Here is a 27,259-nt window from a genome sequence, read left to right on the forward strand (position 1 = left end):
GGATGAGCAACAATTTATTTTAATTAACCATTGGATATCAGAAGAGATCAGCTTCTGCTCAGTGCCTCAAAATTTGTATTCTTGCCATTGATTGCATACCCTCCCCTGCCCCCGACTCCCCGCAGTTGAACTAGACTGTTATCTGAAGATCTTTTTACGATCCTTAGCTGAACTTCTGATCCTATATACTTCCCATCACAAAGACTGCCTACCTCCACCTAAGTACATCACCTGCTTCTGACCCTAATCCAGTCCATATCCTGATGAAACTTATGTATATAGTTTTCACCCCCAGACTCTACCAATGATCTCCTAGCTAGCTCCTCACCTGCTTTTTCATCTTTCTCACCAAAGATCTGTTGCCTACATCATATTTTCTATTCAATCCCATACTGTCATGCTCATCTGTATGTTTAAACCTTTTCGTAGCCTTGCCCTTCACTAACCCTGTAATTTCTTCCAGTTTACAACTCTCATCCAGAACTTGCTATTCCCCCAACTCTGACCTCTTTCAGCTCTCCCTCGTTTTGTTCCACCGTTGGCAGCCTTGCCTTCAGCCACCTAGAGTCCTGTGCTTTGGATTTCCTGCCCTGAAACCCTATACCTCTCCATATCCCCCTTCTTAAGTTCCTTCTTAAAATTCACCCATCCTAATATCTCCTCCTTTGACTCAGTGTCCATTTCTGGTTGACTGGTGAAACGTGGGCATTTTATTCTATGTTCAAGGTATTGTATCAGTGTAAGTTGTTGTAGTTGCTGAAAACGTGTCCCGGTCCTCTGCTTTCTAGCTGTACTACACCTGAAGACTACATTTGTTCTTGACTCTGTTTGGGCAACTCCCTGGGAAATAGACTAATAACAACTTGATTGTGTGTGCATTTCCTGAAGCTGGTTGGCACTTCACACAGCAGTTACATACTTTTACCAATGAAGTTTCTGTATCGCCACCACTAGTTGGAGGGTGTAATTACAGAATAACAGGTTTAAATGGGTGCTTTCTACTATAAATCTGGATTTGGGGATTTAGAATTTAAATAAATAACATCAAAGACAGAATATATGACTTTGAAACACTTACTGAATTATGCCCGAACACCCTGATCCAAATTCCTACTGTCTTCTAACCCTACTTCATCTGTAGATTACAATTTTTCTTGACTCGGCATGTGTCTAATGTTGCTGCAAAACAACTCCTCATATTTTTAAAATTTTGCACCTGAATCTTGGTGATTTTTTTTTTAAATATCAATTCCGCTAGTTAAAGTTGGGACCATTGTGTTTATTTTTCTATTCCCTGTACAAATTAAAGATGAGATATTGGTGCATTTTGTAGTTTAACGCTTGACTTGCTAAATTTGGAGGTGGATTGAGATGAAAAAAATTTCATTCGGAGCCTTGCAGCCAACAGAGAAAGTATTTAATTCTACCCCACTGAAATTGATACAAATCTGGGTTTCAAGGGTGCTTGCTCTGCTGTCTAGTTCCAGCTATTCCTAAACTTTATTACTTGATCAGTCCTATCGCCACTCTGGTTGCAAACGTTCAGGACTTTTTTTAAAAAAGAAACAAATCTCACACAAATAGATGTTAATTATTAGGCCTGTTTTTATGGAATTCATATCAGAAACTTTAATTGAGACACAAACATAACTACAAACCATGAAAATCACTTTGTAATTTATGAATTGCTTGACAATATAGTCCTTTTTGAAATGCCCTTGTAATTAAAATAAGGAATATATCATACCATGTTAAAATGGATTGTGTACAGGTGTTTGACTGTCTTGTATATGGATGAAACTCAAAAGGGTAAGAGCAATTCAAATTGCTGTGTGTAGTGAAGACTGGTGTCAAAGTTGAGGATTGTCTTTGCAAATAACTTAAATACTCTTGGGAGTGAACATCTAAGTTTTTTATTTTGTATTTTAGGAATCAACAAGAATTACCCAAACCTGATGCATGTCCCAATCTGCCACACAGTGGATTTCCAGCTAACGAAGGTAAGATTTACCCTTACAATTTACTTCTGTATCATTCTGTATATTGCATAACTTGCAGTCTGAACTGCTATGGAATATTTTGTGAATTATAAGTAGGAGGAAATGCAGCCTTTGGGTAAAATAGGGTTTAAAGAATTTGATGCATTGGCAGTTAAAATTCCAAATTATTCAGGTTGGAAAAATTGCATACAACAATGGAGAGAAATTGTAAAATTACTAATGTAAATTTTAATTCTAATTTTGATTGATATGGAAACACTATCCCTTTTCATAACTCTGCCCACTAATTGCACCCTTCTGATGATTCTTCCTGACACTTAGCAACTCTCTGCAGATGCTTTTAAAATTATGTTTGACATATATTATTGTTGATGCTTTACAATCATTTGGTATTTCCAAAGATTACAAAAACACACTTTCTGTATTGCATGACATAAGATTCCTCTTTGAAATCTTTAGAATTCCCTTTCTCTCAGTAATTGAAGAAGGTGTCAATTCTTTATCAAAATTGTGTTTTATTTATGTTTCTGTAGGCTTTTGTTGGGTAATGTGTGAATAGCTTTTTAAGATAATAGCATAACATTTTGAACATAAAAAGAGATTATTTGGTCCATTACTCCTGTGCCATTGTTGACATTGCCTTTGAACTATTTGCTTTAACTCTACTTCCTTGCACTCTTCAGTATTTTTCTTTTAAGGGATTTATCTAATGGCCTTTTAAGTATTGGGATTGACTCTTAGTAACCCACTTGTATCGCACGTTTCAATAATCCTTTGAGTGGAGGGGAAATTCTTCTAACCTCACCCTTCATGCTTCTATTATTGATTCTAAGTTTATGCTCCATTGTTATCAACCCTTGGAAGTAATCTTTCATAATACTGAACACTCTGTCTCCCATTTCCCTGCCACCTTTGTGCACAAGCATCCCCAGGTGTGTCTCTTGCATTACTTTTTAAAAATTGTACTATTTAGCGTAACAAAAACAGAATTACCTGGAAAAACTCAGCAGGTCTGGCAGCATCGGTGGAGAATGTTGTCGTCTTATTCTTCCTACCAAAATGTATTCCTCACACTTTTCTGCCTTGAATTTCACCTGCCATGTTGTCTGTCCATTCTGCCAGCCTGGCCATCCTTTTCAATCTGTTATTATCTTCCTCACTGATTCCGACACTTAAAACTTTTGTCATCTCAAATTTTAAAATTGTGCCCTGTACCATTAATTCATTAATGTAAATTAAAAACAGCAGTGGCCTAATACTGGCCATTGGGGAACTCCACTTTATACCTCCTTCCAGTCCAAAAAGCAACCACGCGCCACAACTTTTTTTAAAAAATTCCTTAGTCAAGAAATTTTATATCCATGCTGCTGCTGTTACATTCTTCTATTCAGCGTAAACCTACCAGTCATATGACAAGGATTGGTAAAACAATAATGTCATAGAGGTCTACCGCACAGAAAAAGGCCTTTCGGCCCATCAAGTCTGTGCCGGTTAAACGAATACCTAACTATTCTAATCCCATTTTCCAGCACTAGGCCCATAGTCATCCGCGAACTTACTGATCAACCCTCCTACATTCAAGTCTAAATTGTTTATATATACCACAAACAGCAAGGGATCCAACACCGATCCATGTGGAACCCCACTGGACACAGGCATCCAGTTACAAAAACACCCCTCGACCATCACCCTCTGCTTCCTGCCACTCAGCCAATTCTGGATCCAATTTGCCAAATTGCCTTAGATCCCATGATAAAGAGGAACCAGTAAATATAGGGCAGAATTTTACATTCATTGTGTAGGCGCGCGCCCGACACACTGGAACGTAAAATGGCACGCAACGGCATCGGGCATGCGATATTTCATTCGACGGGCGCGTGCTATTAACTAGGTAATTAACCTGAATTTTGTGGGTTCTTTATTTGAATATAAGCCTAAATACACAGTGTTAACTGGGAGGCTGTGTATAGATGTGTGACTTCTATACTCTGTATCCTGAGTAGAATCATGGGACTCCTATATCACATCCTATCTCAGTGGTAGTGATTGACAGCAGTTTAAGATATGCCTTGTTAAAGGTATATGTACATCATATCACTATATCACCCATTTTTCTAAACTAGAGGGCCACCCCTAGAGAATCAAACTATTTACATGAAAGTAACGGAAAGTAACGTCGTGCCTGAATATCCCTTGATACAAAGCAATAAATTTACAAGTCTCTGAAACGTATTGGCAGTCCACTTATCTGTGCAGATTTAGTTATGGTGATCTTGGCTGGAGGCTGCCATATGTTTTTAGAATGTTGGTTAGATGTGCATTTGTTGTGTTTTAGGCAGTGTTCTGTTTGTAAAAGGATTCAAGTTGGAGGAGTGAAAAGGAATGTGGTAGTAATAGGATACAGTATAATTATGTTCTCTGCAAACCGTAACTGGGAGTTCTAATGGTTGTGTTACCTACTTGGTGACCAGGTTAAAGGCATCTTCACATGGCTGGAGATGAATTTTGAGTGGAAGGGAGAGAACCCAGCTGCGTGCTCCACTTAGGAACTAACAACATAGATAGAACTAGGAATGATTTTCTGCTGAGAACGTGTTAAGAGTTTGTATCCAAATTAAAATGCAGAACCCCAAAGGTAATAATCTCTGGGCTCAAGGCTGGAGGAGGTGGAATTAATGCAAGCTGAGACTGGAGAGGGCATGAGGGGAGATGGGGGAGAAACAAAGATCAGAGACAGGCTCAGAGGTAGGTTACCAGGGAGCCTGTGACTTGACCATTGACCAGAAACTGAACTGGACTTGCCATATAAATACCACAGCTGCAAGAGCAGGTCAGAGGTTGGGAATTCTGAGGCATGTGAATATATCCTGACTCCCCAAAACCTATCTTCCATCTGCAAGGCTCAAGTCAGGAGTGCGATGGAATGCTGTCCACTTGCCTGGATGAATGCAGCTCCAACAACATTCGAGCTCAGCATCATCCAGGACAAAGCAGTCCACTTGATCGGCACCACATCCATCAACCTTAAACATTTACTCCCTCCACCATCAACGCACAGTGGCAGCAGTGTGCACAATCTACAAAATGCATTGCAGCAACTTGCCAAGGCACCTTTGACAGCACCTTCCAAACCTGCGACCTCTACCACCTAGAAGGACAAGGGCAGCAGATGCTTGGGAACACTGCCACCTGCAAGTTCCAATCCAAGCCACACACCATCCTGACTTAGAACTAAACTGCTGTTCCTTCATTGCCAAGGGATCAAAATCCTGTAATTACCTTCCTAACAGCACTGTTGGTGTACCTCTACCAGTAGACTCCAGTGGTTCAAGAAGGTGGCTCACCCATCTTCTCAAGGGAAATTTGGGATGGTTAACGAATGTTGGCCTTAGCAGCGATACCTACATCCCATGAAAGAATAATTTTTTTTATAATTGCTAAGTCCATGATTTTTGGTATAGAATGGGTAAGGATCTTGATGAAAAAATGTTGCCCTTAAGCTTTGCTCACTTCTTTGAAATTGTTCAAGTGAACCAGGCAGTAGGCATAAATATGGCCAATTGTTAGAGGGACTGTCATCTGATTGTTCTGCATTAACCACAAGATCCATAGTACATGGCCCAAATTGCTCCTAATTACTTCCAAAAAAGTTATGATACCAAGACTTAAATCCAATGAACTGTAGCATGCAAGTGCTAAAGCAAAGGTTAGCTTATGCCTAGCATCATTTTTCTTCGATGTACTGTGAAAGGATGTTCCCGTACAAATTGAAATTCCCTTACAATGTTAAAACTGTATTGTCATTCAAAGACTTCTGATCTATCAACAATATTGTTTATCCTGACTTGTTATGACATGTCACAATTTTTCTTTTGGGGCAAAAAACAAATCAACACCCGTTGTAAACTGTGCATCACGTTGGTCACTGAGTTTCTATCAAACCTAGCCCTGACATATGATTATTTTAGGGGTTATCTAAGCGGCAGACCACATTTCCCTATAAAAATTGTTTGCAGCTTTTAGCCATGCATGGTTATCCATGTCAGCAGAAGAGAAAAATAACGTGTCTATTTATAAAGGGTGGAATTCCATGTGCAGTCATCTTGGCACTAAACAAGGAGGACATGCAGTTTGCCAAAGTCCTGCATTTTTTTTCTAAACAGTGTTGGCAGGGCTTTGCTGCCTCCATCAGTTGACAATATACTATTGCTTTCTAATTAAATATATATTAACGTGACAATATTGTTCATAAGTTGCAATTATTTACTAACTAGTTGAAAACTTTGTGCTAAGAGTCTGTGGATTAATGCTAGTCTTTTAAACCTTCCCTGAATGGCTTCAGAAAATCTAATAATAGCATCCTAAAAATTAGTGAAGAAAGATTTTTGTAACTGGTTAGTTGAATACTGTGTAATGATTTGCACAGCTGTGTGTAACTGGTTTGAGTTATTAGCAGATACTTAGATTTTCTATTAAATGTTTCTCTACTCATAATTTTAGCTAAGATTATTTTGAAAGAAGAGGTAGTTGTTTATGTCTGGATAGATATCACCACTGCTTCATTTGTTTAAAAAATTCAGTGATCAATAATTGAAGATAATTTATATTAATTTATCATATGAGTAAATTCACTAAATTATTGGCAAAGGATCAGTGCTGTGTTTGCGTCATAGTTTATCTTCTGCACCCAGCTTACTGCATTACCGTTCCAAAATCTCCATGGCACTTGTGGCATTTTATTTCCATGATGACTGGGAATGTACTCGTGGTTTGATGACGATGTCCTTTGACAGTAAATATTCACTGATCTGAATCTAGCCTGTAACATTGCTTCAGCAGGAATATTATTTAATTTAATGAGGGAGTTTACAGCAAATATTCAAAACTGTGTAATTGAGCAACTTTAGTTAGGATCAGATGAATAGTTTGATCTAAGGTGCCATTTATCATTGTTTGATTAAGATTTTGACAGATCTGTATATCTTGTGCAGATAATTGTAAAAGAACAGAGTTTGTAGCATGGAAAATAGTTGAAAAAAGTTAGGGATAGTAGAATTATAGAATGCTTACAGCACAGAAGGAGGCTATTGGCCCATCATGTCTGTGCAAGCTCTCTGAAAGAACTCGGGAACTCCTTTTCCCTTTCCCCATAGACCTGCAAACTTCTTTCTCTTCGGATAATTATCTAACTCCCTTTTGAAAACCACGTTTGAATTGTCACCAAACTTTGGGCAGTGCATTCCAGATCCTAACCATGAAAAAGTTTTTCCATGTCACCTTTGGACCTAAACATCAATGTAATTTTGTTGCTACGCAGCAAGAGAATAATCTGGCATGTTTCACAAGAAAATGAGCCAATAATTGTTTATGAAGTGAAAAATTTGAATTATCATCTGTTTAAGAATGTACTTTTAAATTAGGAATTTTGAATATTAACAGGTTTCTCTTGTCAGTGTGCTGACCCAGGCTAAAATATGACTAATGCTGGGAATATTGTTTCTTGCACGGTCAGGTGTTTATTCCATCAAGTAGACAGTTACTAATAAATTATGTATGTGTCAAAACCTCAAGTAGAACATCAGGAAGACAGAAGCCATCATTTTTGACCTTTGCCATAAATTATGTCCCTTTGCTACTGACTTCATCCACTAGCTGAGCCACTTCAGGCCAAAGTAGATCATATGAAACTTGAGCATCCTGTTTGACTCCAGACCTACAATCTCTGTATCATGAAAACTTGGCTTTCACCTTTGCAACAGGGCATGCCTCTGCTTCAGGCACTTCACCGCTGAAACTCTCACCCACATATAACCAGGCTTAATTTCCCTAATGCTTTCCTTAGCAATCTCCCATCTTTCACCCTTCTTAAACTGCAACTTGTCCAAAGCATAGTCAATCATATCATGTCTAGGAGAGAGAAGCCTACTTGCCCATCCCCTTCCTCCCCATACTCACTGATCTATATTCATCTGCAAAGTGACGGAAGGTGTCATTGACAGTGCTATCAAACGACACTTAAACAGCAAAAATCTGCTCACAGATGCTCAGTCTAGGTTCTGCCAGGGTCACTCGGCCTTTGATCCAAACATGGACAAAAGAGCTGAACTCTAGTGCAGGTGAGAGTGACTGCCCTTGATGACATCAATGCAGCTTTTGACTGTGTGGCATCAAGGAGCCCTTGAAATTGAAAAGAGGGAAAACTTTCCACTGGGTGGAGTCCTACCAAGCACAAAGGAAGATGGTTGTGGTTGTTTGAGGTCAATCGTCTCGGCGCCAGGGCATCCCTGCGGGAGTTCATCAGGGTAGTGTCTTAGGCCCAACCATTTTCAGCTGCTTCAGTGACCTTCCCTTCATCATAAGAATTGAACTGGGGAAGTTCCCTGATGATTGCACAATGCTCAGCACCATTCGCGACTCCTCAGATACTGAAGCAGTTTGTGTCCATATGCAGCAAGATCTGGACAACATCCAGACTTGGGCTGATAAGTGACGAGTAAATTTTCATGCCACACAAAGAACAAAGAAAAGTTCAGCACAGGAACAGGCCCTTCGGCCCTCCAAGCCTGCGCCAATCATATTGCCCGTCAACTAAAACATTTTGCACTTCGGGTCCGTATCCCTTTATTCCCATCCTATTTATGTATTTGTCAAGCTGCTTCTTAAACACCACTATCGTACCTGCTTCCACCGCCACCTCTGGCAGCGAATTCCAGACACTCACTACCCTCTGCGTAAAAAACTTACCCCGTATATCTCCTCTATAGTTTTCTCCTCTCACCTTAAATCTATGTCCCCTAGTAATTGACTCTTCCACCCTGGGAAAAAGCTTCTGACTACCTACTCTGTCCATGCCACTCATAATTTTGTAAACTTCTATCAAGTCGCCCCTCAATCTCCATCGCTCTAGTGAGAACAGTCATGGATTTTTTCCAACCTCTCCTCATAGCTAATAACCTCCAGACCAGGCAGCATCCTGGTAAACCTCCTCTGCACCCTCTCCAACATCTCCATATCCTTCTGGCAATGTGGCGACCAGAATTGCACGCAATATTCCAAGTATGGCCTAACCAAGGTTCTATACAACTGCAGCATGACTTCTCAGCTTTTATACTCAATACCCCTGCCAATGAAGGCAAGCATGCCATATGCCTTCCTGACTACCTTATCCACCTACGTTGCCACTTTCAGTGACCTATGGACCTGTACACCCAGATCCCTCTGCCCGTCAATGCACTTAAGGGTTTTGCCATTTACTGTATAATTCCTGCCTGTATTAGACCTTCCAAAATGCATTACCTCGCATTTGCCCGGATTAAACTCCATCTGCCATTTCTCCCCCCAAGTCTCCAACCGATCTATGTCCCATTGTATCCTTTGACAATCCTCTTCACTATCTGCAATTCCTGCAACCTTAGTGTCGTCTGCAAACTTACTAATGAGCCCAGTTACATTTTCCTCCAAATCATTTATGTATACTACAAACAGCAAAGGTCCCAGCACTGATCCCTGCGGAACTCCGCTAGTCATAGCTCTCCATTCAGAAAAGTACCCTTCCACTGCTACCCTCTGTCTTCTATGACCAAGCCAATTCTGTATCCATCTTGTCAGCTCACCTCTGATCCCGTGCAACTTTACCTTCTGTACCAGTCTGCCATGAGGGACCTTGTCAAAGGCCTTACTGAAATCCATGTATATAACATCCACTGCCCTTCCATCGTCGATCATCTTTGTCACTTCCTCGAAAAACTCGATCAAGTCAGTGAGACACGACCTCCCCTTCACAAAACCATGCTGCCTCTCACTAATACGCCCATTTGCTTCCAAATGGTAGTAAATCCTGTCACAAAGAATCTTCTCCAATAATTTCCCTACCACTGACGTAAGGCTCACCAGCCTGTAATTTCCTGGATTATCCCTGCTAGTGTCCGACAATGAACAACCCCAATAAGAGAATCTATCCATCTCCTCTTCACTTTCAATGGCATTACCATCACTGAACCCCCATTATCACATCAATGGGGGTTACCATTGACCAGAAACTGAACTGAGCTGGCAATATAAATACTGTGGCTACAAGAGCAGGTCAGAGGCTAGGAATCCTGCAGCGAGTGACTCACCACCTGACTTACCAAAGCCTGTCCACCATCTACATGCCACAAGTCAGGAGTGTGATGGAATGCCCTCCATTTGCCTGGATGAGTTCGGCCCCAGCAACACTCAAGAAGCTCAACACAATCTAGGACAAAGCGACCCACTTGATTAGCACCCTATCCAGCTTTCCTCCCTCCTCCACTGCTGTACAGTGGCAGCATTGTGTACCATATGCAAGATGCACTGCACAAATCGCTGTGATTCCTTCGACAGCACCTTCCAAACCTGCAACTTCTACCACCTAGAAAGACTAGGGCAGCAGACCCATTGGAAGGCTACCACTTACAAGTTCTTCTCCAAGCCACACTATTCATTCATTGTCGCTGTGTTAAAATCCTGAAGCTCCCTTCCTAACAGCACTCTGGGTGTGTACTTACACCATATGAACTGCAGCGGTTCAAGAAGACGGCTCATCACCACCTTCTAGAGGGCAATTAGGGATAAACAACAAACGCTTGTCTTGCCAACAACATACTCATTCAACGAAAAAGTAAAAGAAAATCCTGTTCCCAGTGCAATACATCTAAAATCCTTATTCCCATATTGAAATTACTGCATTGTCTTATTCAGTCTTAACTCTGCAATATTCTCCAGACTTGTATGTTTATCTGCAGCCTTCTATCTCTGGCTTTTTTGTGTATACCTCCTCTTTTTACCAACTACTGGTGGCACTGCTTTCTGATGACTTGCTGTGACTGCCTTAAAAAACTCTCTTGTCAAATGCATTTAAACATCTGAAATTTTAAAAGCCTTTAAAAGAAGTTTTGTGACCAAGCTTCCGGTCACTCTTCCATAGCTCTCCCTACACTGGCCAACATCCTTTACCTTGTTTTCTATGTTGTTTCCTCCATTGAAGTTATATAAATGAAATTTGCTTTTAAAACGGCTTTTACAGGAATGAATGGTATGAACATACAGCCTTTAAGATAGAAGAGAAATACTTAGTATGCCAGCAATATGCTTGAGCTTTCGAAAGATGATACTTTCAACTTTTGAGGATGTAAAAGAAGAGCAATATCAAATCGGCCACCATGATTTTCCTTTCCATTGAAATCAGGGGAACTTGACAGTTCTGCCGTATTTGGAAGAAAATCTATCTACTTCAAGTTCCTTGTACCTCAACAAGAATCATTTTGCTTGTACACTATCTTTGTGTAAACTTTGATTTTTTTTAAAGCTATAGTCAACACTCAGCACAGCACAATCTCTTAAAAAGTTCAAGCAAAAAATATACGACAAGCAAAGTTGCTTGCAGCTTCCCATTAGCCAGACATTACAAATTGTAATATTGTTATGTGGGTATCTGTGCTTTTTTTTATGTTTTGTTACCATGGGCACAAATTGGACATGAAACCTGAAATGGCATCATGAGAAGAATGTCTTCATTCTAGTCTGAAAATGAAATATATGCGTAGCATGAGTTAATTATGTGCTGAGGGGTTTGATTTATTCTAAATCAAATTGTGGTGGCCTCTCCTTCCCTGTTTATTATGCAGTAACAGTAGCAAAGGTGTGAAGTACTGGTGTACTTTTGAAACTGGATTTAATTTTACTTAAAATATCTGTGCAAATAAATTGCATAACCTAATTATTAATTGATCAATGCACACCAGTAATATTTTTAAAAGTCATTTAGAAGCCTTTGTTAATGTTTTATAGCTTACTTGCAATAGCATGATACTTAATTGCTGGGATTCCTGAGCATTTTATTAATGCCATCAAGGGTAGATTTTTACTACACACTTTTTTAGTCAGTGAAATGAACTAGCTGCAAAAAGTTTAAAAAATGAAGAACTGTTCTTCAAATTAGTATTTCAGGAACAATTAAGTGAATGTTAATAACCAGAATATGAAATTTCAATTGACAGATGATCAGACGTGTTTTAATCTATGTCCATACTATTTCATCTGTCAAAGTGCAAATCTTTCATTAGCAGCTATTGCATAGTGTTAATGTGATTCCACTCCCTGTGCCCCTGCCACAGCCTTTCCACTTCTGCCTTTTGTCACCTCCATATTACCCTGCTCCAATACTTCTTTCCTTGCTCAACTTTTATCATTCAGCTTCAGCTTCGCTTATGCACACTTGTTCGTGTCCACCCAACACTTCAAATTTAAAATCCTTGTTTTCAGATCCATCCCTTATCATCTAATTATAAAATGTAAAATATAAAATGAATCTATTCAACATTTCGTGTAAATTTTAAAATAAACTTTCTATCTAATTTTATTGTACAATTAAACAGCTTTGATCAGTTCTATGTTAAATAAAAATTTTCCTCTTCTGCTAGTTTTCAGTATTTATTGTTAACAGCACCCTGTTTTCGATTACCTGTCAGGGTAGACCATTTTTGTTTGAGTTATTCTAAAAGTAAATCATTTTGTTGAAATATTATTCTGGAATATTTATTTTAAAAAGTTCATTTGTAGTGTATCTTGTTTCAAACACTCCAAAGTGTTTCACATATGACAAATTCCTTTGAAATGCAGTCACTGTAGTTTTTGGAATAGCATGGAATCAAATGCTCTGCTCTTGAGATCATCCTGTGTCTGGTACATTGTGAGATGTGTTGATGAGCCTTATTGCAGCTGTCCTTGTACCGAATGCGTCATGAAAAGGGAATCTGGTTGCAGGAGGCAGTATTTGCACGGTGGTTGTGTTCAAGGACTGACCAAGATCCAAAATAATGATCAGTATAGCCCTTCTTGCTTTTGAACTCATCTGGCTTGCAGTTTGTTATTTTTGTAGTTCTAGTTCAACAATCACAGTTTAACTGAAATAACATACATTTTAAAGTTAGAGACCTCTTTTACGTCACTATTTAGTCATAGTTTCTTCAATAAAAGAATGTTAAATTCTGATTCAGAGCATTAAGCCTTGGAATTACTGTTTTCAAAAATGTTTACACAGTGCCCTTTGAATAATTGCATTATCGTTGTATCCTGTGACAATCAGGATGGCAGTGGATGGATCATTTAGTAGCATTCCTTCTGTCCTGTGTTTTAAAATTAGTGTCTAAAGTTATGCGGTGTTCTAAATTAGTTTAAATGGTTAAAATAACCTATTTCAATTTGCAATCAAGTTCATTTGTGATCCAAGCTTGTATTTGTCCGCGTTGTTGGCAGATTCAGCTGGATTGGATACTTTGAATGACCAATCAGAAGACCAAGATCCACTTCTGCTAATCTAAGAAATGAATAGATATTTGTGCATATTAAAATGCACATTTTCCTAGATTTGTTTACTTGTTGCACCAGTAGTCTCGCTTATAGTGTGATGTTAACACTTGAATGTTTTTAGTCAAGTAAAATTAATGAACTCTTAAGTTGTGTCTTCATGTTGTTTATGATCATAACAGATAGCAAGAAATTCATTTTAAAAACTCCTATATTATTTTATTCTACTGTTAAATCATTTGAACAATTTATTCACACTATGCTGCCTGAATCAATTTTCAGTTGTAGTGAAATGACTTTATTAGTGGTTCTTCTTTCACATGTAAAAATATATTTCATAATGAAAAGAGTTGCCTTTTTTAAAATTAAATACTTAGTTTGAGAGACATACTATTCTCCTCCATAATGACTAACATTTTTAAACCATGCATTAATCAGATATTCTACAGTAAGACTCAATTTCCTTGACTATGAATGACACATAGACATAGTGAGTTTATGTCCATATGCAGATCACTTAAGGTTTGAGAACTCACCAAACTGAATGCTTTCTAGGCTAATGAAAATTCAAATTAAATTTAAAAATAATTTTGAAAGGTTTTGCAGTTTTTAATACATTTACAAAGAGAGAGTGATGGAATGGGTGCTGAAATTATGTATTTTGTCTAGTTTTTATTGTAAGCTTTGTTTAAGTGTTTTTGCCTTTCTCTGCACGTTGTCATCCGTCATTGTAAAAGCTTTTATTGCAACCACAGTGTCATATGCCTGTTAGAGCAGGTTCTTCCTGTTTATAGTACTTCAGCTCAGAGCATTTTCATACCTAAAATTGTAAAGGTAAGCTCTTAGATATATATGACATTGTTCGGTTGGGTAATATTTACTTTAAGGACTGGAATGGTATGCATGCATTAAAATGAAATCTGTATGCAACCAAAAATGCATTAAACCCATGTATTTGTTTTCTAAATAATATTAGAAATGTTCAGAATGTATGCCAATTGTCAACCTGAGCGGAATGGTCCCACTGTCACTTCTTGAGTCAGCAGGTTCACACTTAAGTGCTGTACTGAGGCAGTACTCCACTGTCAGAGGTACTGTCCTTCAGTTTCGACAATAAATTAAGGCCCTGTCTCTTTTGGGTAGGCGTAAAAGATCCCAAGGTATTATGGGAGTTCTTTCGGTGCCCTGGACAAGGTTCATCCTGCAAAGAACATCTGATCATTTAACTCATTGCTGTTTGTGGGAGTTTGCGTGTAAATTGGCTGCTGCATTTCCTAAGTACTTCATTGGGTGTGCACTTTTTGGGATGTCCTAAGATCATGATATGTAGACATCAAATCATAGGATTTTCTTTACCAAAGAAGCTAGTTGGCCCATTGTGATAGCATAACTTTACATCAGAACTTTATAAAGCTCTGGTTAGGCCACAAGTACAGTGTTGTCTCGAGTCCAGTTCTGGTCACGAGGCTTTAGGAAGGATATGAGGGTCCTTGACCAGGTATAGAGAAGAATTACCAGAATGGTTCCAGGGGTGAAGGATTTTAGCTACAAGGTCAGGTTGGAGAAGCTGGGGTTGTTCTCCTTGGAGCGAAGGAACCTGAGGGGAGGTTTAATAGAAGTATTCAAGATTATGACAGGTTTAGATGAGAAAAACTGTACCTATTAGCTGGTGCAAGGACTAGGGGATGCAGAATTAAAGTTTTGGGCAAGACATACAGGGGTAATGAGAGGAAGAACTTGTGGTCCTTCAGTGAGTGGTAATGACATGGAATGTGCTGTCTACAAGGGTGGTGGAAGTGGAGATGATCAATGATTTCAAAAGGAAATTGGGCACTTCTAGCCTGCAAGTTTATTCCCTTCAAGGGGAATGGAACTGACTGAATTGCTCAACAAGAGAACTGGTGTGTATTCAATGGGCAGAAAGGCCTCTATCTGTGCCAATTGGACTTAAGACTCTGTTCTAATTTAATTTCCCTGCTTTTACCTGATATATGCTAGGACGTTGCATTTGTGTCACTATTTGGGAAAAAGCACTTTAGAATTGTTTCTCAACATATTTTAAGTTGTTTGTGACTTAGTTCAACACAGGAACCCACATATAGCTTAAAGTTCCTGCCTAGCAAGGATTACACTGATACCTGCCCATGATGCTTTAGAGAAGTATAAACTCTGAGCACACACCATGAGTGAAGGGAGGCAAAATCTGCTCAGTTCAACAATGGATTGGGAAATAAGCCAATTTAACACCAGTGTTCCTAAAACATGTTCACTGTATTACTTTTGCTTTAAATTTAAACCTTTTTGGCATTCTCTCTGGTGTCAACTCCATATAGAATTAGAGCATTCTTGCCAGGTGTCCTTTACATTTCCAATGTAAACTTCATCTGCAAAAGGAGTATAAGATCGAGTTTTGAGGGCTATTTAGCATATTGCCATAAACATAAAGGATACCAGCTTTCCTGGTGAAAAAAAATCACAACCAGCCTTATGGCTTGGGCATATTTGTAACCAAGCACTACTTAAAGGTGGCAGGCCAGAAAATGAGGCCTTCAAATTGCTGCATCTCAAAGCTTCATATCAGTAAGGCAAAATAATTGTGATTTTTTTTCAAGTCAAAAAAATAAACTGCAAGAGTAATAGGTAGCCTCACATTAACTGCAGTGGGATGAGTAAATATTAGAAGTTACATTTCATGTCCCCATATTATCTGTGAATACTACGGAGGTCATTCATTTGGATAGGTAATCTAAGAAACTCATGTAGGTGGACAACCTATCATGGAAGCCCATGGTGCAGCTGCTTTCTATTTTAAACAGATATGTGTACTAAGACGATTGGTTATCATCTCTTGTGTGGGGGGATAATTTTTAATATCCTTTGAAATATCCAGACAGATATTTGTGAAGTGAAATGGTAGGTGGATGTGTGCAGTAAATAGGAAATAACTCATTAGCCACATCTTTACACAAGTAATTGGATAAAATAAATATTCTGACTACATTGATTAGGATTATGTAGTTACTTTACACAAGTAATTGGATAAAATAAATATTCTGACTACATTGATTAGGATTATGTAGTTGGCCCAATGGTTGTTGCATTTGTCTCAAACACTCCCAAAGAAGAGCAAGAGTGTTATCCCCGGTGTCCTGGCCGATGTTTATCCTTCAATCAACACTAAAACGGATTATCTGGTCATTATCAAATTGCTGTTTGTGGGAGTTTGCTGTGCACAAGTTGGCTGACACTTTTCCTATGTTCCAATGATGACTACACTTCAAAAGTACTTAATTGGCTAGAAAGCAGTTTGGGATGCCCTATGGCCTTAGAAGGCACTATATAAATTCAAGAATTTTTTGCTCCTCTCCCCACCTGCCACGCCCTCTATAAACTTCAACTCATCCAGAATCCTCCTGCCTGTTTTCCTGTCCCATTTACCCATCGCCCTTGTACTTACTGATTTGCACTGGCTCCTGGTTCCTCCTCCTTAAAAAAAAGACTATCTTGAATCTGTGCAGAATGGCTATGCCACATCTGGGATATTGTGCAATTTTAACCTTATTACCATAGGAGGGCTGTAATAGTTCTAGAAACAACTCGGTGCAGCTTTATCAAGATCATATGACTGATGAAGAATCTAAGTTATTCAGGACTTAAAGTACTGGGTTTACTAGTACTAGTTATAGTAATGGATGTGCAAACCAGAATTTGAGTTCAAGCCCATGATGCCAAGTTGTGATATTAGATTTTAAGAAAAACCTGCTAATGTGTGGCTATACCAGAAAAAAATGACTGTCAAATTATTTGTTTAAAAATGCAACTGGCTCGTCTAGTTCCACACTGTTGTTGACTCTAGGGCCACCACCCACTTTTCAGGACAATAAACGCAGCCTTGCTGATGTTGCCCATATCCTTTTGAGCAAATTATTTAAAAAATGACAATATAATTGTTTCCTTCAAACTGAGAAGATTTGGGAAGATATAATGCGGATGTTTAAAGTGACAAAAGGAAAAGCCAAGGTAAATAAATTATAAAAAAATTAGATGAGTGGTTGTGATTATAATAAACATTAGATACATAAAAGGATTATCAAAACATTTCACAGAGGAGTTATTGGAATATGCAATGCTTTTCCACAAGTGCTAGATATATGCTAAATTGGTTATAACATTTAAAAATATTGCATATGATTATGTAAAAATTAAGAATATGAAAAGTATGGGCTGAAAAATGGCGAGAGAGCAGGTAAGTAATGTTGTAAAAGCAGTCCAAGCATTATCTAAATTCAGCATGAGTCAGAGGGCCAAATGGCATGTAAAAATTACTGGCCCTATGTGGGGCATGAAGGCGTTTGTGTTTTGAAAAATGTAACTTTTGGCTATCTTTCATTTCCATGAGGAGTGTACTTTGTCTACGCTTTTACAAGTTTTTCATCCATTTACAACTACACAAATGATCAATTTTCTTTAACATGATATCTTGAAGCATCTTACAATGGTGTTGATTTGATTTCTGAATGTTTCTTAATACCTAGAAAAGATATTTATTCAGCCTGACTATTATAAGAGTGAGAACTAGTGACTGTTTGCAGTTGCAGTTATGTGAACTAACAAAATAGCTTTTGTTCCTCTTCAATCACAGCTGAACTGCAAGAAAAGGAGTCCAAACCAAGAGTTGACATTGGTGAAGGACCTAACGTGCAGAGGTAATTGTTGCAGTAAATTCAAGTAAAAAGTTCCATTTTAAACATTTATAGTGTCCCTTTTATCCTAGAGAGAAATACTTTGAACACACTGGGGGAGAATTTCAACTTGTAATGTTAAGTTAATCTTATTTTATTTTATTTTTAGATCACAGTTTGGTATAGACAGGTTTGGGAAAGGCCAAACATCACCTTCATTAGAAAGAACCAGGAAACCTGCTCCCTTCCTTAAGCAAAAGCCTTCGTTCCAGGAGTCATTGGGAATGAGCTTCCAGAACCACAGGTACTGTAAGGATAATGCAAATCCACCACACCAGCAGTTGAAACAACCGTCCACAGACAAACCTGCTCCAAATATTTCGGCCAAATCCAACAGCAAGGATACATCTGTGCCTCATGATCATCATGTATTTCCATGCAAAGACTTCAAGAAGGTTGCTTATGGGAAAAATTCTGGTCACAATTTCCAAATATCACTGAATTCTGCAGATCATGGGTTTCCTTCCCAGCCTCAGCATGCGGAAATAAATGCAGCAGCATCACCATCTGAATCACCAGTGCATTTGCATCCAACCAGCAGTTCCTCTGAGAATTCTCAGCCCAATCAATGTCTCCACTCTGGAGCGCTAAGCTCATACCATGGTTGTGAAATGAGAGAGAACTTTCTAGAATCTGCCCATCAAGAAAGGTCATTGCCGCCACCTCTGCCTCCAAAGATGTATAATCGGAGAGCCCAATCAAGTTTGGACAGCAATGCTTTAAATGTCAAGCCAGTAGATGAGCTAAAGGAGCAAAAGGAAAATGTTTCTATTTTGACTAAAGTGGCTGCATGTGTAAAATCCAGGTTTACAGATGATGCAATGATACCTCTGAACGAGGTGCCTAAAAGGATTTTTAATCAAGGGCAGGTTTCAAGTCCTACAGTAAACCTTGATCATGAATCCTCACATGATAGGATAATAAATATGTCTGACGATTCTGCAAAGCTTGAAACCAACGCTGCTTCAGCTGGCCAGGATAAACATGTTGCTCCAACAACCTATTTTTCTGTGGATAGTTGCATGACTGATACTTACAGAATCAAATACCATGAGAGACCTAAACTCTACTTTTCAGATATGAAAGCTAGTGAATCCCAGCAAGGAGCAGGAAATCCCTTTCAAGGTGAGTTGTGTTTAAAAATTGGAACTAGTTAAACAACTGATATAGGGTTAGCCTTGAAATATTAACACATTTCTCCTTCAGATAATGCTCTATTTGCAATGTATTTCCAATGTTTTATAGCTATTTAAGTATAACTGAATATGAATATGCAGGAATGTGCCTCCATTTGATTAATTATACATAATTTAGTTACCAGAGACACTGCAGTCAGGTATTAGTTTCATAGATTCCATATATTGTGAATAAACCATACCTATAAAATAATTTTATAATAAATGGTGTTTGAGATGCAAGGAAGCTCACATCTCAGTGGATCTTCAAAAGCTATCTGAAAAGAAATTGGAGCTCAATTAAAGGGTGTTACCTACATCTCATATTGCAACAGCTTGTATTTACAGGAGTACATCAAACAAAATTTGACACCAAGCTACCTAAGGAGCTATTAAGTGGTGCAGAGGTTGGACAAAGATGTAGATTTTAAGGAGTGTCTTCAAGAAAGGCAGGCAGGTCTAGGGAGGGATTTCCAGAGCAGAGCCCAAGCAGCATGTCAATTTATGGCAGCAGTTGAAATCAAGGCTGCACAAGAGGCCAGAGTTGGAGGAGTACAGAGATCTCGCAGGCCTGGAGAAGTTTATGTAATAGGAAGGGGCATTGTTGTGGAGGGATTTGAAAATGAGGGTGAGAATTTTAAAATTGAGATGCTGCCAGATTAGGAGCCAGTGTAGGTCAGTGAGGACAGGTGTGCTGGCTAAATGGAAGTTAGTGCAAGTTAAGATATGGAGAGCAGAGTTTTGGATGAGTTCAAGTTTAGGGAGGGTGGAGTGGAGCTGTTCAGGAGACCATTAGAATAGTCAAGTCTAGAGGTTTCAACGGTATGGATGAGGATTTCCTTCGATGAATTGAGCAAGGGCAGAGATGGGTGATGTTGGGGAGGTGCAAGTCAGCAGTCTTGATGATAGTGCAGATATGCAATTTAGAGGCTCATCACAAGTTCAATAAGGATGGTAAGGTTGTGAATGGTCAGATTTCATTTCAAACAGTGACAGGAGAGAAAAATGGGGCAGAATTTTGCCCTTAGCATGCGGGGGCGGGCAGGGGCAGTCAGGAAGATGACTGCTGCCCGCGATCCACAGCACACAGCGATTTCCACTGGCAGGCCAGTTAAGGCCCGCCCAGTGTGATACGCGAATGGCAGTGCTGAGCGCTGCCTGTGTGGGTGGCGGGGAGGAGGGCGAGCAAGCCTAACGCTCACTTCACGAATGCACACAAAAGAGCACAGAGCTGCCTCAGGGAGATGAAAAATACATTGAACAAATTATTGAACAACAGAAAAAAATGAATAAAACATGTCCCCTCATGTGACTCATGTCACATGAGCAGGGGCATGTTTTTAATTAAAAATTAAAAGTTTTTATTTCATTTGTATTTGCTTTTGGAAACCTCATCCCGACTATGGATGAGATTTCCAAAAAGTGCAAAGGCCGCTTGGCCTTTTTGCCTGCCTGTCAACCATTTGGTTGAACTGGCAGTGAAAAATTATGAACAATTGATAACTTAATGGCCATAAAAGGCCTTTTAATTGTCAGCCGACGCGCTGCCAGGTGCAGTGCGTGCCCACTGACCGAATTATTGCGAGATTGCGTGTTGACGTCGGTACGCCCGGCCGACGTCAACACATGTCATTTCGCACTCAGTCAAGTCAGGCGCACGCCCACCCGCTGAGCTAAAACTCCTGCCCATGGAGTTGGTGGCTAGGGATAGTTTTTTAAAAACTCATTCATGAGATGTGAGCTTCGCTGGCTGGGCCAGCATTTATTGCCCACACCTAGTTGCCCTTGAACCGTTGCCCTTGATGGTGAGCAGCCTTTTTGAACCGTTGCAGTCCATGTGGTGTAGGTAGCTTTGAGGAGTCAGGAGGTGAATAGGAAAGTGCTGTTAGGAAAGGAGTTCCAGGATTTTGACTCAGTGACACTGAAGGAACGGCAATATATTTCTAAGTCAGGATGGTGAGGGACTTGGAGGGAAGCTTCCAAGCCTTGGTGTTCCCATTAATCTGCTGCCCTCTTCCTTCTAAATGCTAGTGGTCATGGGTTTGGAAGGTGCTGCCTAAGGAGCCTTGGTGAATTCCTGCAGTGCACCTTGTAGATGGTACACACTGCTGCTACTGTGCGTCGGCAGTGGAGGGACTGAATGTTTGTGGATGTGGTGCCAATCAAGTGGGCTGCCTTGTCCTGGGTGGCATCAAGCATCTTAAGTGTTGTGGGAGCTGCACTCACTCACCCAGACAAGTGGAGAGCATTCCATCACACTCCTGACTTGTGCCTTGTAGATGGTGAACAGGCTTTGGGGAGTCAAGAGGTGAGTTATTTGTCGCAGGATTCATAGCCCCTGACCTGCTCTTGTAGCCACAGCATTTACGTGGCTAGTCCAGTTCAGTTTCTGGTCAGTGGTAACCCCCAGGATGTTAGTGGGGGATTCAGTGATGGTATTGCCATTGAATGTCAAGGGACGATGGTTAGATCCCCTGTATTTGGAGATAGTCATTGCCTGGCATTTGTGTGGCACGAATGTTACTTGCCACTTGTCAGCCCAAGCCTGGGTATTGTCCAGGTCTCAATGAATTTGGACATGGACTGAGTTTGTGGCAGAGGATAGTCTTTCCAGTTTTTAGTTGGAGAAAATTTCTGCTCACCCAAGTCAGGATGTCAGACAAGCTGCATGATAAATCGTAGAACATGGAGAGTTTGCGAGAGGTATTACTAAGGTAGAGGTGGGTTTTGTCCGCATGCACGTGGGAACTGATGAGTTTTCAGGTGATCAGAAATGGGCAGGGCCAAAAGATAGCTCCTTGGGAGACACCAGAGGCAGTTGTACGGTAGCAGGAATTGAAGCCATTGTAGATATTTCTTTGGCTATGGCTGAACAAATGAAAATGAGCCAGGCTAGGGAAGTCCCACCCGGCTGGATGATAGTGGAGAAACATTGGGAGAGGATGGTGTGTTTCAAAGGCTGCAGACAGGTCAAGATGGATGAGGTGGGATAGTGCATCATGATCAGAGTCTGAGGGTGCCACTTGTGACTTTGACCTGGGTTGTTTTAGGGCTGTGGTGGGGGCACAAACCTGATTGTTCCTGCAGCATCATGCTTGAACATTTTCAATGAGCACTGATTTGGGAGGCAGCAATATGTTGAAGAATTTTGAAGAGGAAAGAAAGATTGGAGGTGGGGCAGTATAGAGGAGTCAATAATGGCAGATTTGAAGGGAAGGGCGATGGTACCTGAGGAGAGGAACCTACTAATGATATAATAGAAATTAGGTCACTTTTAGCCTTTTTTGAATGAGAATGTCTAGTCTTGCAGATAATGTTTTTGATACAGTAAGATGAAATGTTATTTCTAAATTTATATTTTGTTATTAATGGTTGTCTTCTAAACTGAGCATAATTATTTTACATTTGATTCTATTTATAAAACATGTTTCCATTTTATTCAAATGTGGCTAAAATTTAATTTTCCAAATGTAATCGATGAGATTCTATAATTCTGAACTTTTCTTTATGCAGGTTCATCTGTGAATACATCTCAAATGATGCATAGCCCTAGAAAAGGAAACTCCCATTTATAATTGGTACTGTGAATCTCAACCAGCTATTTCCCAACAGCTCACCATTGCATAATCTGATTATGTTGTTATACTTAGTACCTATTGTTGATGGTAGTTGTGTTTGTAAGCAAAGGTACAGATTGTGGGTTGAGAAAGGTAAATATTTCTCAACAATGGGTGGTCGATAGGAAGGGTTTTGCTAGGATGGATATTTAATGCAATTACATTAGAGTTGTTTAAGAAACAACTGTCTTTGGCAATGGATAGACAGCGGAAATGGTATTCTGAGGGATAAGATTATTTCTAAATCACAAGACAACTTTAGATTAAAGACCATCTTCATTTGGGCTTATCTTGTGGCCTCGAAATTCTGGGAAAGTGTGTGCTATGTATTCAGCCATAAACATTCAGATCATTTCAGTATATCTGCTTTATAACCACTCTCCTGGGTAATACTAGGACAGAAGAAGTACTTGTAGATCCATAAATTGTAGACCAGGCACTCACGTTAGTGCATAAAATGCTTCAATAGTAATCTACAAAATATTTTTGCGTTCAGGTGCCATATTTAACTGCTAAATTGGGAAGGCAACATCATCTTAGCCCTGTTTCAATGGTGTTCTGACTTGGTTAACTTAAGTGGCACTGTGACCTCTTATACCAAGGTGGTAGAGCAGATGTTTATATCCATAATCCCCTAAACAACACATGCTCAATTTTATCTACTCCATTCAGGATTGAAGTATGTAGTGAAGAGGGAAATCTGGCGGTAAATCACATGGATTGCTTTGTGGCTGATCCACCAGCATTAAGTTTAGAGCAAGTTGCCTTCTGTTATCTGTCGGGGAATGAAAAATATTAAAAATTGGCAGACAATGTTGTTGTGTCTAAGATGAGACTTTGCCACTCGTACTGTCCTGTGAGTCTTGTCACAGCATAACATTGTCATTAACCTGGGAGTTCATCGCTCACTTATCTCCTCTTCTGCAGATGGTACTCCCTGAAAGTGAGGTTGATCAGAGATTCACTGTAGGTCAAGGAGCAGAGGTGATGGTGAAGAGGTGCAGGTTTGCTAATTGGCAGTGTTGAAGGAGCTTAAGTTAATGGAGGGTCGAAGGTGCGAGATCAGCCTGGAGAGCTTTGGAATAGTTGGGTCTGAAGGTAACCAAAACATCAATGAGGTTTCAGCGACAGATGGCTGAGTTTGTGTTAGAGACGAGTGATATTAAGGAGGTGGAAGAAGATGATCAGAGGATGTAGGGTTGGAATGTTGCAAACAGGCTTGGTTCAGTGCAAAAGTGGCCATCATATCTAAATTGCATTCCAGTATTGTTTTTAATACCTAATTTTCTTTTAAATGTGAAGTTGTGATGTATGTCATGTAATTTTGCATCATTACTTCAACTAATTCTATTTTAAAATAGCATTTTTAAAATTGAAACACATGAGCTATGAATCGTGTGTACCCATTAATAGTATTTGCAGCATCCATTTTATGAATCCTCTCAAATTCCATAAAACTGCCTTAATTTCCAGGTTACATTTTTTGGTAACATTGTGCATTGCATCAATCTGAGATTTTTTCTAACAGTTAAGATTTTCTAATTAGCCACAAATACAAGGCAGATTAATTAGTGCTAGTACAAAGTGGGATATATGACTACAAGCACAACTCTGACAATTTTGGACAATTCAATATGCGTTGCATTTTAGAAACATTTGAGATTGAATGTAGTTAATACTGGGCAAGTATATCTTGTGTCAGTGTGGTGTCAATTGTTAGCACTCTCATTTCTGAGTCAAAGTTCCAGGTTCAAGTTCCACTCTGGGATTTGAGCACAAAAATCAAGATGACATTCCAGCGCAACACTGAGCGGAGCACTACATTGGCAGAGAAGCTGTCTTTCAGATGAGATGTTAAGCCAAGGCTCGGTCTGTGCTCTCTGGTGGACATAAAAGATCCCATAGCACTATTCAAAGAAGAGTAGTGGAGTTATTTCTCGTACCCTAGCCAATATTTATCCCTTAGTCAAACATCGTAAAAGCTGACTAATCTCATTATGTTCTGAAGAAGTCATATTGGACTTGAAAAATTAACTCTTGTTTCTCTCTTCATGGATGCTGCCAGACCTGCTGAGTTTTCCAAGCACTTTCTGTTTTATTTCAGATCTCCATCATCCGCAGTACTTTTGCTTTTAATCTCATTGGCATTGCTGTTAGTGCACAAATTGGCTGTCATATTTCCTACATTACAGCATTAATAGTCTGCAAAAATACCTAATTGACTGTAAAGCACTTTGAGATGGGCATTAGCGGTGCTCTATAAATGCAGGTCTCTTGTTTTCCAATGAATGGTGTCATAGATCAACTTGTAATAATGTCCCAAATGAGGAAACAGAATATAAACAGAAATTGATTACCAGTGTGTAGTAGTTATGTCTTTTATTTTTGACTAGAGGCAACACTAGAGCCAAATCACAGCAAATAACTCCAAATTATTTGGCAGAATTTACCAAGGAGACCAGCTGTCCTGGATTTTCTGGGATTGTCTCAGAATTTAGCTTCCTGTCCTGGGCCTGGGTTTCCCAGCACGCCACTTATCCCAAATTCCTCCAGCCATCACATGAGGAAACTGCTCAAGGTCTGCTCTTGTTTCTGCCCTAGCATGTTCGGGTCTGCGCATGCGCTGTAGTGTTGGTGTGGTGTGCATGTGCAGACACTCAGCCACAAGGGAGCACTGGCCAGCAATCTCCTGTGAGAGTTACCCAACTTCAACATGTGGGTGCTTGTGGTTGGGTCGTCAGGCGGAGGGTGTCGGGCCTGTGTTGGTGTCAGCAGCCCTTGGGCCCGACTCTAGGTGGGGGCCTGAGGTGGAGGGAGTGACGGGCAGACCTGAGGTTGCGATCGGGGAGGCCTGAGGTGGAGGGGAGTGCGGTCAGTTAGGCCTGGGGTGTTGGGGCGGGGAGGTCCAGCAGGCCTGAGGAGGAGGGGGTTCTCCTAGCCCCCACTGCACTCCTCTGGTCTCGACCCTGCCCGTGTTCCTCCAGCAAAGTGTCCCCTATGTTTTTCTCCCAGAGTTGGTCACCCTGCAATTTACAATGATCCAAAAATGGCATACTGCTTTAATTTGTACTTTGAGTTTTATGCACAAAATATCCTCTTGAATAGAGGGACTGACAGATTTTTTAAAACCTTGTGTTTATAAAGTTTTATGAATGTGTCTCTGTATGCTAGTACATTACCAGTTTATAAAACATGATGTTGGGGTGTCCAATGTAATTCACAGCCAAAGAAGCATTTTTGAAGAAACATAGTCACAGTACTGTAGGGAAACCATAGAAAGAGGCCATTCAGCCCATCATGTCTGCGCCAGCCGAAATAGACGAAAATGAAACTAGTTGCTCCTTTTAGTGCCACTTTCTAGCACCTGGTCCGTAGCCTTGCAGGTTACAGCACTTCAGGTGCCAATCCAGGTATCTTTTAAATGAGTTGAACATTTCAACCTCCAACCACCAATTTAGGCAATGAATTCCAGACACTTACCACCCTCTGGGTGAAGAAGATTTTCCACGTCCCCTCTAATCCTTCTACCACTCATCTTAAATCTATACCCCCCAATAATTGACCCCTCAGCTACAGGAAACAGGTCTTTCCTGTCTACCCTATCTAGGCCCCTCATAATTTTTGTACACCTGAATTAGGTCACCCCTCAGTCTCCTCTGTTCTAAGGAAAACAACCCTAGCCTATCCAGTCTCTCCTCATAGCTGCAATTTTCTAGCTCTGGCAACATTCTTGCAAATCTCCTCTGTATTTTCTCCAGAGCAATTGTGTCCTTCCTGTAATTTGGTGACCAGAGCTGTAGATGAGATTCCAGCTGTGGCCTAACCAGCGATTATACAATTTCATCATTACATCCCTGATTTTGCATTCAATACTGGTCCAATAAACAAAGCATTCCATATGCTTTCTTTACCACTGTAACCGCCTGTCCTGCCACCTTCAGGGACCTGTGGACATGCACTCCAAGGTTCCTCACTTTCTCGGTCCCTCTCCATATTGCCCCGTTTGACTATTCCCTTGCTTTGTTTGCCCATTACCTCACACTTTTCTGGATAGAATTCCATTTGCCACTGTTCGGCCCACTCAACCAAACTATTGAACTATTAATATAATTCTGGAGACAACAGCTATCCTCTGCCATCTGCAAATTTTCCAATCATGCCTCCCACATTTAAGTCTAACTCATCAATATATACAACAAACAGCAAATGCCCCAACGCAGAACCTTGTGGAATGCCTCTGGAAACCACTTTCCATTCACAAACGCATCCATCAGCCTTTACCCTTTGTTTCCTGTCATTGAGTCAATTTTAGATCCAACTCGCCACCTTCCCCTGTATCCCATGGCATCTCACTTTTCTGACCAGTCTACCATGTCGGACCATGTCAAATGCCTTAC

The 27,259-nt window shown here is 40.0% G+C and overlaps 1 protein-coding gene across 3 annotated transcripts in view; it reads left to right on the plus strand.

Annotated features, from left to right (window-relative positions):
* The window catches only part of LOC144681546 (ubiquitin carboxyl-terminal hydrolase 53-like), a 130,482-nt gene that overhangs the window by 96,946 nt on the left and 6,277 nt on the right, over window positions 1–27,259 (plus strand). For 2 of the 3 annotated variants that reach the window (XM_078543209.1, XM_078543219.1), the window contains 4 exons: window positions 1,930–2,000; window positions 17,971–18,034; window positions 18,180–19,195; window positions 22,759–22,823. In XM_078543209.1, coding sequence (XP_078399335.1) covers window positions 1,930–2,000; window positions 17,971–18,034; window positions 18,180–19,195; window positions 22,759–22,820 — 1,213 coding nt within the window. In that variant the 3' untranslated portion in view covers window positions 22,821–22,823. The remainder of the gene's footprint in view (window positions 1–1,929; window positions 2,001–17,970; window positions 18,035–18,179; window positions 19,196–22,758; window positions 22,824–27,259) is intronic. The other variant, XM_078543227.1, reaches the window with a different exon arrangement.

This window comes from Cetorhinus maximus, chromosome 1 (assembly GCF_964194155.1).
Source record: "Cetorhinus maximus chromosome 1, sCetMax3.hap1.1, whole genome shotgun sequence".
NCBI lineage: Eukaryota > Metazoa > Chordata > Chondrichthyes > Lamniformes > Cetorhinidae > Cetorhinus > Cetorhinus maximus.